We start from the raw sequence: 16,682 nt of genomic DNA, 5'->3' as shown, positions 1-16,682 counted from the left end.
TTTACCTCAGGCGAGCCCCACCAGACACATTGCTGTGCACTGCTGTTAAAGTGATGGCAAATGTCTCAGATTTATTTAGGCTTGGAGTAGCCTGAAATGAAATCACTTTACTTTCCTCCCCATGGGAAAATATAACAGTACCTGAAAGGAGAATGATTGAGACAGTCAAAATGACTAAAGAGGAATTCTATTTTTACCTGGAAATACACTGACATAGGAACTTTAGTCACAATTCCATTCCACTGAGGTGAAGAAATCTTCATGATAAGGGTCTTTCCTATAGAAAACTGTCCTTCAGGGGCATAGCATTATGTCTATGAAGAAAAGTTGTTTTTTTCTCATAAAGTAAATATGTCCTTTACAGATAAAAATTGGATCACATTACTTCATTCTGATAACTCTTCATTAATAATGGAAACATGCAGAGGTATAAACAATTAAAAGGTGTTATCACTTAGGCAGCTGTCATAGCTGTTGTCCTTGTAGCTGTACATAACTTGTTGCAGCAATTACTCACCAAATGGAGGAGTAATATTGCCTAGTTTAACAGAGTCACTGACTAGGTCTGGTGGGCATCCTGAAATCCAGCTAACTGTAACAGAGCCATAAACTCCTCTTCTGGTTATGACAGCATGGCCTGTCCCTGCTACAATGTTTGTAAGTCGTAATATCACAGATTCAAAGCCAACCTGTGGAAACGTAGTAGATTTTATCAGAAAATGGAATAAAAATGGACAATAACATACAGTAAAGCATAGTACCTTTTGTAAAATGGGCATCTTACAGTAAGGATGCATGTATCTAGATAAATATATCTGTGCATGTATCTATGGACATATAAATATATGAGCTCTTTAATAATACTTGTAAATTTTAGATTTCTGGCAGTGATATTGCAGGGAAAAGAAACAACTGTGAGTGACATTTCACTGTACTGAAAACAGTGAATACAATCTTTGTCTCTTGTTTAGAAGAAAATTAAATCAAGCCTGCCCTCAGTGCTCACAGGTAATAACTGTACTAGTCTCTATCTACATATATAGATATATATATAATTAGGTCTGAAATAAATTATTAATTATGTATCCAGTGAAAAGTAAGTCGTTACCTCATGACACTGTACACAAAATTATTCTTGCTACTGTGATCTACTTTTCTTTTTCTCTGAGCAGCAAATAGGAGTGAACATAATTTGCATATTCTAAAACCAATGATAAATGGATATATGGTGGCATATGGTATACAACAGTCTTTCTGTAAACAGTGTATTCAGAATGACTATTTGACTTAAGTTTTAATTGTTGTAGCTATAATTGTAAATTAAAAACTACAACAGTGCTTAAAGATAATAAAAATCATTAAATAAAAACTTCAATAAAATTTAAGAGTTAAAATCTCATCATGCCTTTGCCTGACATAAAAAATGGAATTTTTCTATAAGAATTTTTTACAGAGAAAAGAATAACATACAGTGCAAGTAATAACAGAATGATCTCTTCCATCTTATTGATTACAATGAAAACTTCACTGAGTTCTTATAACAGGTATCTTTGGCAGTGAAGTGTACCTTTCTTCTTGATAGGAACATGACATCACAACCAGGCTACTGACCTGTGAATTGGCAGCTTCCTCAGGAATAAGCAGCACAGCAGACTTTGCTATTCCTAATATTTTAGGCACATCCTTGGCACTTCCTCTAACCAGGCTTACATTAGTAAGTTCCAGAGTAAAATTCAAGCCCAGTAAAATAAATGCCTTTGAGAAAGAGAATTTAATTTAAAAGGTAGAAATTTAATTCCACTAATAATATTATCCAACAGTGTTAACAAAGCAACCTGCAGATTCTTATTTGCTTACATACAAAACAGCATTTTCAAGACAAGTGTTTCATTGATTATGTTTCTCAAAGAATTAGTTAAGCCATCAATATTGTGAAAGTAATCTGCCAGCAGTTTGCTGGAATATGAGTTTGTAAAGCAACTAATGCCATATTAAAAAGTTGTGTTTGACACACTGGGCCTTGTTTGATTTTAATCCTTAGGATTAAAAATATTTAAGATGGTTGTAAGAGCATGTAGGAATGGATAAAAGACTGTGATAAAAATGACAAACAACAAGGAAACACAGAAGACTGCAGGTACATTTATCTTTTTCTTCATTGGTCACAAATGACAGATCACTATTTATAATGCAAAAAAACTTAAGAAAGTATTTGCATTCATATAATAATAAGATATTGAACTCATAGTAACACAAAACAACAATGTAAGGACACATAAAATATTTGAACACATGCATAACAGTGATTTTGCAATTACTGTCAGAAAATTTGGTTTTCACATCCAGTTCTACTTCATGAAGAGGAAGTTTATAAGACCAAGACTCTCTATTTCTTCATAGTCGATATTAGTGAGAGTTTTTTATCTTATTTGTATTGTGATGAAACACAGGGAAATGACAAATATCATGGGAGCTAAAAGAGTAATACACACCTGGTTGCTTATTGGCACTCTTTTTACTCCAAAGCTGGCACCATCCTTTATTGTGAGGATTCCCACCTCATTCTTGGGTTCAATTAGTGCTTCATCATGAGGGGATATGACACGGTACTCAACCATCACTTCTCCAAATGCCCCAGCATGCCGAGTCACATTAATCTGAACATATCGATCAAGGGTTTTTTCTACCAATACTGACTGTTGATCAGAGTACAGGGCAAACACTCCATAAGGATCATCATTTGCAAACACTGTGATCTTTGAAACTCCTTTCTCATGGTCTAAATCTGCTCCACCTTCCACTGAAACCAGCTGTACCTCATAGCTTTCATCCAGTTCTGGAACATCATCAGGTAACAGGTAGATAATTATCTCAGCTGTACTCTGCTGGTCAGCAATGACAACAGATCCCTCTGTCTCAAGAAAGTCACCTGTGATGTCAGATTCACTACATATTTTCCAGTAAACCTGAAATTAGTATAGAAAATGCAAACATAAAAGAAAGAAAAATTGCCTCCAAAGTCAGAAACTTGCAAATTCAGGATTCAGTATAGACAGGATATGGAACAGACTGCTTTTAAATGGGTAAAATAACAATTGTTTTGGGTATGCATAGGAATAGCATCCTATCACATAGACTGTCTTTCAAAAGAGTGTGTTATTAATTAATAGTATTAAGAATATAAATATTTCCTTTATCTAGTTTCAGAAGATTGATGTAAAATTATGTGGAATTTATGAACATTTTTCAAAAGTATTTCTCTTTTCTCACAAAAACATCCTTGCTTTTTTTCTCTTTCCAGTATTCCTCTTCCATAAGAAAGAAATGAACTCTCATTAAACACAGCAGATGTTTCTATTAATTGATCAATTTATTTTAAATTGAATGAGTTCCTGTTAAAACACTGACTTCTAAACAACTTTAGGTAAAAACCAATGTTTTTACATTGGTGGTTCAGAAAAGTCTGAGGAAGTTTGATTCTGTCTAAAAAAGAAAAGTGCAATGATGTCAAAGACAACTCACTATGAAAGTAACTGTCTCTAGTTCTCCCACCAAAAACAAACTGGGAGAGAAAGAAAATGAGAGCAGTACAGCAATATTGTATTTCTTTTACTTCCCCTGACCAGGGAAGACTGACTTTTACTCTCCAAACCACAAGTACGAGGGCTAAGCCCTTCCTAAATTCAGACTAAAAGGCAACATTAAAAAAAAAATAATTTGAGAAACAAGCAGTTGAAAGGCACAGAATGAGATATTTTTCCACACATCAACACCAGGGATGATTTCAGATTACATTGTCTATTAGGAAAAGAGTGAGAGTACCGTTATGTTCCCCAGAATGCCTTGAATTCGTTTGACAAACAGTGTAATATTTTGTGGCCCTTCATCTCCTGAGGGTTCTGCAAAATTTCTCTCTGTTAACGATTCAGGAGCAAACTGTACAATTCCATTTGGATCACCAAACTTCTCTATCTGTAAAAAGGTAAAAAAATATTTAAAAAACATATATTTAAAAAACTAGAAATGTAGTATGAGCTGTATTGTTCAAACTATTGATATTTTCACTGCTAGATGCTACAGGGGCACATATCTGTTAGTTTCAAAAACAGCAGAGAAATTTTGAATGTCCCTTTTTCAGTTTTCAGTTCCCCTGTCCAAGAAAGAAAAGAACAGAGTTTTATTTCAAATGCTACATCTGAATATTTTTGTTCTAAAGCAGGAAATACTCAGGCACCTTGAATTAGTATACAGAAACTCTTCTAACACTATCAGTTTGCAAACTCAGAACTATGGAAAAGAGCTCATCCACATCCATCTCCATGAACTGTTGTAGTGTGTTTTTATACTTTGTAATACTTTGAAGTAGTTTTGTTCTTTGTATCCCCATAGTTTTCCCAAATAGTTTACCCCAGACTGTACCCCCTTCCCTTTACCCATGTAATTCCTCTCCCTTGATGAGATCATCCCCAAATCCCCACCCTGGCTCTCTGTCAATCACTCAGCATCCCATCCCCTTCATCTAGAAGCTTTGGTTCAAGACGTCGAGCGATTAGCCAGAGGCCAGGGGTCAGCCCCCTGAGACTTGCCCTATACGCTGTCCTAAGTGTCTATCCCTTAGTGCCCATCCCTTTGGGTCATTTATTGGTTGGTAAAATGTTATCTACTTTTGGTTTCCTCCTCCCTTTATATGTAACCTGGGCACATCTCCTGGGGCGCTCAGCAGGAGTCCCCCTGAGGTGTAGGAGCTCCCCAGAGCTCCTGAATAAAACCTTGGATTAACCCCTGCTTAGAGTTGGCCCTTTATTTTCCACCTATGTCTCTGGTGTCTCCTCTGCTGCTAAGGGGACTGGCCTGGCTGCCTTCAGCACCCTCGGGGCATGAGAGATGTCTCCCCGCAGTCAGCCACGTTGGGGTTGCTCCTCCGGTGTCTGCCAGCTCGGGCCTGGCCAGGGGCTCCTGAGAGGCTCCCAGGGGGACAGAGACAATGAACCATTAGCTGCAAAAGGAATTTGGGGTAACATGACTTCCTTAAGGGGACTGTGGAAATAAGAGCTAATTCCATCAACACCTTTCAGACCAGATAATAAAATAAAAATACCATTTCTAGAAGAGATTATTTTGATGGCTTCTTACAGCAACTTTATAAATATTTCCTCAGTGGCAGTATCCCTGGAGCTGATTTGTCTGTGATAACCCTTAAAAACATCTGCATTTCTCTTGTACTATGAGAAGTCAGATTTTCTCCCTTCCTCTGAAGAGATGTCAAGAGTGACAAAGTCCTCCTTGCAACTTCTGAGAGGTCAGAGCCTGGTGCTGTGTGGGCATGTTCATATCGCTATTACCTACCACACACACATGATGGTTGGTGCAGGCCAAGTGGTCTAGCCTGGAGAGTTTGTCCATCACTGTTTTTCACTGTCTCATGTTTGAGGACGAGTGTGTGTGGTGATTGTTTCAGCACTGTTTTTTGTTTGCTCAGGGGAAAAAAACATTTTGTCTTTATCTCAGTGGAGCTTTGGCAGTGAGCACCTTTCTGTGTGTAAATCACCCCCTCTGTTGTATACCTTTGTCAGTAATGTTATTGCTGTCACTGTTTGTTTCTCATCTCTTTGGTGTTTTCAAGTAAATTTTTCTTATCTTGACTCAGAAATGCTGCTTTTTGTCTCTCTCTCACAAGAGAGGGTAGGGGAAAGTAAGCAGTTGAGTGGGGTTTAATTTCCAGCTGGGTTTAAATCCCAACAGATGACAAATATATTGACACAGAAATGTAGGTTCAATCCATGCTCTCTCCATAGAGAACTATTAAAAAACTGCAAATAGGAGAGCCAGCTCACTGCTTATATTCCAATTTTTACTGATAGATTCTCTGTCCCTTTTCTTTCAGAATTGAACATAACATATCAAAATAGTACAAAGATCAAAAAAGTAATCATTGGGATTAATTTTTAAAACTTTGCATGAATAAATACCAATATCAACAGAAATCTCTGAAGAAAGAGAAGTGATAATAACTTACTATTAATGTAATGCTGTTTGCCTTAGAATCTATTTCTGTTTCACCTTTCATAAGGCTCAGTCGAATAATGAAGGTTTCCTGAACTTCAACTTCTTCATGAGGATAGATTTGTAGATTAATTGTTCTCAGACCACCTTCTCCTTCTTCAAAATAGAATGTTCCATTCACAGGGTCACCAATGTCACTATTCAGAGGAGACAAAATCTCTTCTGAATTGGGTCCCAAAATGTCCCACTTAATCTGTGGAAGAGATCAGTTTCAGATTTAGAGGGGTGATACATTATAACAGCATCCCAAGGGGAGAAGTGAGAGGGTACCAAAAGTACTTAGCTATGTTTAAATCTTTGCTATTAATACAGGATACGAAATAGCCATAATTAATTCTATGGACAAAATATAGAAGCCTTTGAAAAAGTAAACATGTCAATTTATAAATGGGAGTTTTAAAGTGTTAGTCACAATGCCAGTTTATTAAATTCTAGATGTTAATAATAGAAAAGAAACTAAGATTTCTTTAGCATACAGCAAGAATCAGAAAGGCCAGTGTCTATTTCTCTTTCATGACTCGTTTTGCAAAACTTCCCACATCAGTGCTCATGATTAAAACCATTTCCCTTTGAAGTGTGATGTTAAATCTAAAAATGACCAATATTTTCTCTCATAAAAGTTTTTAATCCTTCAGATTATGAAGAAAATTATGAATCCTTATTTCTTCAGCCTGATTAAAAGCCACAGCATATCCAGTGATTCCCACAAATTAGATTGTTTTTAAGGAGGTTATATTCAGGACTTTAAAATTATTATTTTGTTAATTTAAGTATTTTCTGCTTTTCTCCAAAGACTTCTAGAAAAAAAGATTGAGGCAATTTTTATATATGGACAAGAAGAGTTCATGGTTTATAATGCAAATTTTCCAATTATTTGACAAGACTATGAAAGGCCTACCATGTTTTATATTTATATCTTCACTTTATAAGTGGCCTGTATAGAGTAAAAAAATACTCTAGTAAGCAAAACTCATAGTAAGCAATTTCCTGAATTAAATTAAACTGGTAGTAGTACATGAAGTTAAGTATATTTTTTGTGGGATTAGGAGCTAGTTCAAAACAATGTGCACAATACCATAATAAAAGAAGGGAAGCAGAAGAAAGAGGATTTTAAAAGGGTAACAACACTTTCTGTTATACTCCAGCTATATGCAATTTATTTTTAATAAAAAGCTGTAGTTATACTATTAGAAATCAGTCACTAAGAAAGCTCTCAAAGCAAAATGAAGGAGCTTTTTGACATAGTCACTAGAAAAGTTTTAGTCTTTTACAGGCAAGACCCACTTGCGCCTCCACCAACCGCCCAGTTCTTTCCACCACCAGGGACACCGTTGTGGTTGCATCAGGGTTGGGAAGAATAATTTGGCTTTGGTTGAGAAATCGGACTATGCCCTGGGGAGAGTCACTTTTCGCAATGGTGACCTGGCTCACCAGGTGGAGCCCCAGGACGGCTCCACCAGTAGCTCCTGTCAGCTGGAGTTCAAATTGCTCTGCAAATTCACTGCACAGGAAAAAAAAAAAAGACATTCTGAGATATCTGAGAGAAAAGAAAAAAAAATTTGAACTGTACTTAGTAATTCCATCATGCATCCAACTGAATGTGTTTAAAGGAATAAAGAAGTCATCTCCATAGGTGCAGTGTAGAAGATTCCTTCTAGTTGCATAGAATAAAAATATTTCAGATATCACAATTCTGAAATTCTATCATTATTCTATTTTCTACTAGCACTAAGTTAAACATAAATATGGAAAAATATTTTATTCTTCATAGCAGTACTGTTGACACCAACATTTCTTATATTGTAATTAAATATCATATTTGATTGCATGCATGATTGTATACTATTTAACAGGAACTATGACACTGTAATATAACATCATCTTTTCCTCTTTAGGTGATTTTCTCCCTTAAGTGATTTTTTAGCTCTGCAGAAATATACTTTTCAATTCAAGGTCCATACACACATATGGGTAGATTTTTTAGTGCATGCTAAAAAGACTTATTCAGAAGTAAATTGGTAAATTGGTAAATATCTGAAAATGTAATTACCTTTCTTCATCATTTATAATAGAGATATAAATAAAAGACTGGTTCTGTTCATGATAAAAAATTACAGTATTATTATGAATGACATAGTCAACACCATGAAGTGCAGAAATACTTCGAGAAAGAAAATCAGCCGTGACATTGCCATAAGTTCCACGCTTTCGCAAAACAGGAATCATGATTAATCCAGCATCCTCTTCCACTATAAAAATAATTGAGAAAAATTTATGTAATTTCAAAATTCATGCCAAAGCCTTATCTTCCAAAATATAGTGAGAGCTTATGGTAAACTTACCCTGTAGAAAGACATGCTGTGGATCAAATTCTATGATACCTTCAGCATTGTCATTTTTTGCAATAGTGACCCATACTGTGGAGATATTTCCTATTATTGGAGGTTGATCCACCTGTAGACCATTCTCTCTTACAGTAAAATCAAATCCACTTGCAAGATCATAAAAAAAAAAAAAAAAAAAAACCCCAACATAAAAATACATTTTAAACTTCTTGTGAAAGTATAAAGATGTGTGTGACAATTTTTGAATTACTGCAAATAACTTTACTTTCTGACAGTTACTACTGAAGATTTTTTGTCACATTTCTTCATATTATTATGTTGGCAAGAATTATTACTAGAAATGTGTATATTTCATTTTTTCTTTCTCATTTCATGTTTTTAATAAAATTTCTTGCAACTTAGTAATTTGTATCTAATGTATGGATTTTAAGTTTTATTAAATCTTAATCAGCAACATCCTTATACTAATGTTAAAATAAATGGGTTTACCATACATCCGTTTTCTATTATAATTACAATTATAGCTGTCTTACAAAATTTTACAGTAAAACAGATGAAATGTCTAGCAGTGATTTTATTCAGGTAGGTCAGAATCCAAATATAGTTTGTTTTTCTAGTTTCTTTTTCTGCTTGTAACAAATCAACTGGATATTTTAACTTTACCTTCCTTGAAGTTCTACTTCAGTAATCACCAATGAAAAGTTTTCAGGACCTTCAGGAAAGTCATCATCATGAATTTCAATCCAAATAATTTTACTTTCCTCCTCTGGTTCAAACACCATTTCCCTTACTGTCAGAGTAAAATCCGTTCCTTCCTCTGCAGTCCCATTTATTATCTGAAAGCAAAGATGCACTCGGCCATAGGATCCCTTGGAACGCACAACAGTGATGTTAATCTGAGGGAAAGAGAATATTTCCTTTTTAAAATGGCTTTGTTTTCTGTTACAGTTGCCTTTACAATATATTCTAAAGTCATATTTTCAATGGTTCTGTCCAGTAACAACAATATGATTTCTCAAGTACAGAGTACATGTAATTTAACAGATAGCCACAGTCACTTTAGAGACTGATTTCTTTTCTTTCTAAAGTTGAACATAATTCTAGCTACAATGTTGATATCTATCAGTAATTTTATATAAGAAAGAATTTTAATCTAATACCCATTTTTCATCTTCTGTTGTTTGCAATAGTTCACACAAAAATGTAAACTCTCCATATGGATAATCACTGGCGGCCATGGTAATATTTGCTTGGCTGCTAGATTCATTTATGAGTCCTCCATCACTGATTCTGGTTAGTTGAAACTGGTAGTATTGCTTCTCCTCAGGACAGTCGTCATCTACAGCCTACAGGAAAGAACCAACAACAGCTGGAAGGATTTAAACCATTTCCAGAGAGAGAGAGATATAAATAATTTTCAGCAAAGATCCTAGGAAAATAAAAAAAAGTACTTGAAATAGCTACTGGTATCAGATCTCTCATTACCTGTATTAGAACAACTGCTGCAGACTGCCTGTCTCGCATGGTCAAGGTCCCCGATACTTCAATAAATTCTGTGTGATGAGGAGGTGTTATATTCCAATATATTATGATCTCTCCAAAAATCCCTGGGCCACGTACCAGGCTGCAGGTAAGGACAAAAATGCAGATTTTGTTTTTACCTTTATTATTTACTATCCAATAGAGAGATAGTATATCATACTGTTGTGCATGGAAGAAATGTTATGAGCACTATGAAAGCTTTTAATGTACTTAATCACTATTAAGAACATAAGAATTCCCGTTTTCAGGCATTTTCAGAACATCCCTGAAGTTCTCTTTTATTTCTCTGTGTTTTGAAGGCATCTCCAGCTGTATTTTTACCAAGAGGTCTTTCAAGTTTCTTTCCATGTGTAGTCCAAAGATGGGACCTGGAAACTGATTTCATTCTATGCTGCTTTTCCAGAGATAGATATGCCAAATAGAAGGGAAATTGGATGTCAGGGTAATGCCAGGGGCAATTTTATCTATAAGGCAGATGTAGGATACTAGAATACTTTGAGATTTTCTATGCTATGTTCTGTCTGTTACTTGTCTAAAACCCTACAAATAACATAGTGCTTAGATAAGTCACAGTAAAGATTTATCTCCACATTCTACACATAACACAATCTTAAACTACTTCTTGCACAAAGCATTGTTTTGTCTTTGGGCTTCTTGGGCCAGTACCAGAAGGTGTTCTGCTGCTTTATATTTGCTGGAAGTGTCATAATCTTTTTTTTCCAATGCTCTTAGAAGATTCTTGTAAGAATCTAAAACTCTTCATTCTGTTTTCAGTTGACTGAATAAAACAATTGCATCTTTTAGTTTCCTCCAAAACCCCCATTCCCACAGTGTTTATGCTAGAATATAACAATTTGCTGAAATACTATTCAGGCACAAATCCTGAATCAAATTCTAGAAAGCACAAAGCACCTTCAAATGTCACATTTTCTTACCCCTTTCCTTTGATAAAGATCCTCTTTCCTTTGGTGCATTGATGTTGTAAATAACTTGAAGACAGAGAGGAATATTTGGACCTCCCCATTAATACTGAAAGGATACACACATGGTATATTCTACCCTTCTTTAAAACCAATCACCTAGTTTTTAAATTAGTACTGATTATAGAAATTATGATAAAATGTAGTACTCAATAAATTGCCAAATGTGGGGTCTCATAGCTTTTGAATCTGGGCTGTTTCTCTTTCTTTAAAAAAATGAGAGATGTACCCACCTAATAAGAGCAGTTCCATTATAACTTCCTGAAGGTTCTCCAATCAAAACATGCTTGGATGAATGGGCTATCCCAACCACCCCAGAAGCTCCTTCATCTCCCATAATGGTGATGGTTGCAACACCTATGAAGAGAAAATTTATTCTCATGGTAAGTGAAAACTAAGCAATTTACCTTTGGTAAATTTTGTGACATGAATGGTTAAACATTGCTTCATAGAGGGTCTGTGGAACTCTCTGACTTCAGGTAAGGAACTTAGGGAAAAAGACTGACATTCAAAATTGTAACTAACTAGATGCCCACAAAATACTTAAGCACTGCAGACCAAAATAATATGAACAGATTTAATGTATTTCTTATATTGAATATCTAACACCAGAAGATACTGAATTAACTGTTTACCATTTATAGGGGATATCTCTGCGTCACCAGTAGAGACTAGCTGAATGGTAAATGTTTCGTTCCCCTCCAGCAGACCATCTTGTATTGCTTTTAAAACAATCAGTTTCTGGGACTCAGTCTGCATCATGTAAAGACCAGAAAGACATGGATATATATTAAATAAAATTCAACAAAAGACAGTATTAAAACAATTTTTTTAACATATCAAGTGTTAAGAATGCTTGACATATTCTTTAGTATTTTAAAACATCAGGTTATCTGATCTGGCTGAAATTTCCACAGATTAGTCAGTAAAAATTGTCTCTCAAACATTGAGGGCCACCCTAAAAATACCCTCACTATTTTCAAATAAAGATTGAAATTCCTTTGAAATTTTACTCACATAGGTGTTTTTTAACTTAGAGGAAATTTTCTATAGAGAAACTGCCTATTCAAAAATACACACATATTCTAAGGATTAACACATTATTAAGATTAGATATATTAATCGAATTTCTGCCTAATCTACATTTTTGTCAGTGGGAGGGGCAAACACAAATATAAATTTAGTATACAATGCATACACAGTTTGTGCTTATACTCAAGCAAATATAAATGTTCAAGACAAAATGTCAAAGTCTACCAGTAGAGAAATGACAGCAAAACTTTGCCAAATACTGATGGTTTTACCAGAAAAAAAAAAAATCTATTTTTCAGCTGACTCAAAGTAAAACAACTGGCATGACTATTGATTTAATGAAAAAAAAGTTTATACTGAAAGAAAATAGATTATGTTTTGCTAAAATACTTTTCTTCATTAAATATTTTGAGTAGACTGTAAAATATAACTATTAACATAGTATCAGTATCCAATATTTAACTCTGAGTTCAGAGCTGAAACCTGCCATGAAATACAAATTAAATAACACTGTCTAGTTTGAAAGTTATGAAGGTGTTTTTTGGTTTTATTAGTCTGCAGATTTTTAGCATTCATTTTTCTTTCTCACCCTTTCAATACAAATTTTCTTTTTAAGATGCTTGATACTTCAGTGGAATAAGTGTTTCTGTAATCATTATTTTTATTCGGAAGGTTTCAATTTCTCTTTCTTAATAGTAAAAATAGTGGAGACTTGAAGAACTACCTTCCTGATTACATTATGCTACATTAAATGAGCATGTCAGCTTTCCATTACATCTTGAAAGAAGCCTAAATATTTCTTACCCTACCAGTTCAAACTGACTTTTTTTTTAGTGTATAATAATTAGTAACCCCATACATGTCTCAACAAGTAACAACAATCATACAAATACACAGAAGGAAGTATTTATAAATCCAATAATGAATAAGTTGTTGCAATACCTCACTGAAATGAAGGGTACCATTTAGAGGGGTCAGATCATATCTGGCTGCTTCCTCAAGAATCCATAACACTGTAACTGCTCCTCTTCCTCCCTGACTTCGACTTACATTGAGCAAAACAACTGCAGCAGGGTCATCAGGTGTCTCAGGTTCCTTCACAGTTACCTGATGGAGAAAGAGAAGGAGAATATGGGACAGGCTGTATGGAAAAAAGTCAAAAGCTGCATTGATGATGTCGAATTACATGGATACACGTTTAAGATAAACAATGGAAAACATTATCAATGACAATTCTGAACAGGAGTGAAAATGGACAGGAACATAACAGGTGTAAGGAGAGCATTGAATTCTGGTAGCAAGGACTAGTCATTGAAGAGATTTCTGTATGCGCTATGATCCAAAACAATTACAGACAATTTCACCAGCAGGCTTAGTAACAGCAAAAGGGAGAGCAGAAGCAGAAGACGAGATATGCTTTCTAATTTCTTTCCAAATTTTACTTTCAGTAATGCAGATTATTATACAGACCATCAAAAATCCTACCTAGGATGTCCAGAATTGTTATTAAAGTGAATTAAATTTATTCAGTCACGCAGAAATCTATATTCATGCAGTAGCACTTTCACAGTTACTACCATCCTACACAGCTAGATGAAGACAAGCTAATATCATTTCAATGAAATCACATCTTCCACTGCAGTGAAGGCTTACAAAAATCAGCTATATGCTAGCAACACAAACCCAACTTTAGCAGAAATGAGTGCAGCCTAAATCAAACTCACATTCTTTTCTTCAAACCTGAATACCCCAACAGGAGAATCATTTGGTGGAATAGCAACAGTTACCAAGGTGTCATTCCCAAGTCTTGCACCACCTGTTACCCTCACCAGGGCAATTTTGAATATCTCAAGGGATTCAACTTCACTGTCATCTATGATTGTAATTTCTATTTCTCCTGTAGCCTGTAGAAACGTTAAAAAGAAAAAAAAAAAAAAGCATTTATAATATTCTGTGAATTGTTTGAAAAAAAATTAAAATAGGCAAATTGTATCTAGTAATAGACAATGCTCACCTGCTCATTTTTCTTCTTATGTATTGTGTATTCATAATAAGAAGATATCATTTCAGTAGTTGTTTTTAAGTCTATCACTGTAAATCTTGTTTGTTAAAATCAGCAGAATGCTCTGCTTTGGTACTCAGTAGAAAGTGAATGTTGACAATATTGTCAATATTCAGTCAAAATTCTGAAGACTATGTATATCCTTCCCTTTGCCAAAGACTACTTATATTCAATTAAAATCAAAATCCCTTGTGTACAGGAAGTATTCTAAGGTGCAGCATGAAATTTAAAACTTTGTGTAGAACTCATACAAGAAAATATATAGGTTTATTCTGAGAATTAATAGCAAAGTAGGATTTCGCTACAAATTTTCAGTGTAACAGGGTTTATTATTAGAAGTTATGTCCTCACTTGCCAAAGTATCAAAGACACACAAGCATATTTGGTCAATAGTTTTGAATATTCTGGTTTTCCATATTAAAAAACTGAAGCTGAGAGCATCATTCATATACTTAAGGCCATAAATAATATGTTTTCAGTGAAAATTCAGATAGAGGAAAACACACAAAAAATCTTAAGCTGGTAACACAAAATTAGGTAAACTTTCAGCAAGTGAATACCTGCCCATCTGCAAATGTAAGATTTCCAGATGATGGCGTGAAGTCTTCAAAGCTGGCAGTTGAAGGAATGGCTTCCCAGTACAGAGTTGCTGACCCAAACCTTCCAGCCTGTCGAACAACTGGGAGTTTCAGTACATTTTGTGGTGGAGGTACCTCATAACCAGAAACAGCTCCAGTGATACCCTGTACATTCAAAAAGAAACTGCAGTGCCTCAACAAACTTGTTGTTTTGTTTTTTTTTTCAAGTTGACTGGCAGTTAAAAATAAGTGAAGAAATACTTGTAAAATGGTCTGGCCTTAGCATTGACCTTGCTATGAGCAAAAATCTGGATTAGATGACCTCCTGACATCCCTTTTTATGACACTGGTTCCAGCAATGCCAGCTCATAATAAATTTTGTGTATTATTTGTGACAAACTTCTTAAGAAAGAATTGTTTGTCTGGTATCTGGCCATTTTATCCAGAATAATTTAATATCATAAAGCGAATCAGAAGTCTTTCAGAAGTCATCTGAGTAGTCAGACTGTCTTGCTCGAAAGCCACTTTACATGGTTTTCATTCAGACTTATTTACCTTTGTAACATTAAAATTAAATATTCCTCTGGCATCGTCATTTTCTTCAATTGTTATTTCAGCTATTTCTAATCCAAGCCTCTTCACACTCGGCTGTCCTTCAGATGAAGTGATCAGCTGCACATCAGTAATATTGATTATAAATACTTCTTCTAATTCTGGAATATTGTCCTGAAAAAAAGTTTTAAATGCCTTTTTTTTTTACTAATACATTGCAATATAATACAACTTGTAGGTTGTTTACTGCTAAAAACTTCTCAATATTTGGGACCATATAACCAATCCCTGGCTTCATACCATATGAAAGATGAAAAGATACTTTTGCTGAGATTTTGAAATCAAAGCTGACAAGTCAGATTCCAGATCTGCAAGAACAGTGGAAAGCAGCGCTGGCTGTTACCTGTTACTGCTACCTATGAGAAAGTCAGCTAGATCTCAGAAACCAAGCCATGACTTGAAAATCAATATCTCCATTCTAAATATAGTTAAAGAATATACATAATCTTTTTCATTATTATAAGTAAATTTTGGGATTATAATCAAACAAAGAATTTGGCTTATTCCCAGTGATGAGTATGCAAGTTGTTTTTGAAGGAGATGGCTGCAAGAGTCCTGGCACAGCCATTTCTAGAATGTTAAGTCATACTACTAGTATAAAATCATTTCCATTTCCATACCATTTCCATTTCCTTAAAAGATATTAATAGCTCAATAAATTATTAGGCTACTCACAGGCAAAATAGTGACTATAACAGAAGTTGTTGTTGCATTCTCTGCCATAATTACTGTTTTCTTTTCCAGTATATAATCCTCATTTTCTGTTGCTCGATTGGAGGGGGGGAGTTCAAAGTTTGGTGCAGTGCTCAAATGAACTGCAAGATCCCCGACAAATCCTTGTTCTCTAACAATTTGTAGAGTAAGAGTAGTTGAATTCTCCTGCCCTATAATAAGGAGATAGAAAAAATTCAAGGTACTATTGTTTTACAGTCATAGAATATGCTGAGTTGGAAGGCACCCATCAGGATCATAAGAGTCCAACACCTGGCCCTGCACAGGACACTCCATGGGCCTGAGAGAACTGTTCAAATGCTTCTTGAACTCCGTCAGACTTAGTGATGTGACCACTTCCCTGAGCACCCTGAGCAGTGCTCAGCCACGCTCTGGATAAAAAAAACTTTTCCTGCTGTCCAGCCTAAATCTGCCTGAACTCAGCTTCATGCAATTTACCTAAGTCCTGTCACAGGCCACCAGAGAGAGCAGTAATCAGTGTCTGCCCCTCCTCTTCCCCTCATGAGGAAGTTGTAACTGCAATGAGGTCTCCCCTGTCTCCTCCTGTCCCGACTGAACAGACCAAATAAGCTCAGCCACTCCTCATACGACTTCTCCTCAAGGCCTTCACCATCCTCATGGCCCTCCTCTGCCCCAACCCGCCCCCAGCACTCAAGTGAGGCTGCCCCAGTGTGAATGAGAGCAGCACAATCCCCTCCCTTGCCCAGCTGGTGATGCTGTGCCTGATGCTCCTCAG

At 35.4% G+C, this 16,682-nt stretch overlaps 1 protein-coding gene across 1 annotated transcript in view; it reads right to left on the bottom strand.

The window, feature by feature from the left end:
• ADGRV1 (adhesion G protein-coupled receptor V1) overlaps window positions 1-16,682 on the bottom strand; it is a 273,565-nt gene that overhangs the window by 167,095 nt on the left and 89,788 nt on the right. The window contains exons 56-74 of the mRNA XM_050986466.1: window positions 15,890-16,098; window positions 15,158-15,328; window positions 14,585-14,767; window positions 13,687-13,866; window positions 12,905-13,069; window positions 11,566-11,683; window positions 11,164-11,287; window positions 9,894-10,032; window positions 9,569-9,754; window positions 9,072-9,304; window positions 8,406-8,554; window positions 8,114-8,312; window positions 7,348-7,564; window positions 6,017-6,256; window positions 3,823-3,972; window positions 2,493-2,966; window positions 1,612-1,755; window positions 518-689; window positions 6-141 (exon numbers count right to left, since the gene is read on the bottom strand). Of these exons, the coding sequence (XP_050842423.1) occupies window positions 6-141; window positions 518-689; window positions 1,612-1,755; window positions 2,493-2,966; window positions 3,823-3,972; window positions 6,017-6,256; window positions 7,348-7,564; window positions 8,114-8,312; window positions 8,406-8,554; window positions 9,072-9,304; window positions 9,569-9,754; window positions 9,894-10,032; window positions 11,164-11,287; window positions 11,566-11,683; window positions 12,905-13,069; window positions 13,687-13,866; window positions 14,585-14,767; window positions 15,158-15,328; window positions 15,890-16,098 (3,589 nt within the window). The remainder of the gene's footprint in view (window positions 1-5; window positions 142-517; window positions 690-1,611; window positions 1,756-2,492; window positions 2,967-3,822; window positions 3,973-6,016; window positions 6,257-7,347; window positions 7,565-8,113; window positions 8,313-8,405; window positions 8,555-9,071; window positions 9,305-9,568; window positions 9,755-9,893; window positions 10,033-11,163; window positions 11,288-11,565; window positions 11,684-12,904; window positions 13,070-13,686; window positions 13,867-14,584; window positions 14,768-15,157; window positions 15,329-15,889; window positions 16,099-16,682) is intronic.

Source organism: Serinus canaria, chromosome Z, assembly GCF_022539315.1.
Source record: "Serinus canaria isolate serCan28SL12 chromosome Z, serCan2020, whole genome shotgun sequence".
Classification (NCBI taxonomy): domain Eukaryota; kingdom Metazoa; phylum Chordata; class Aves; order Passeriformes; family Fringillidae; genus Serinus; species Serinus canaria.
The sequence above is the reverse complement of the archived record's forward strand: the minus strand, read 5'-3'. Positions and strand labels throughout refer to the sequence as shown.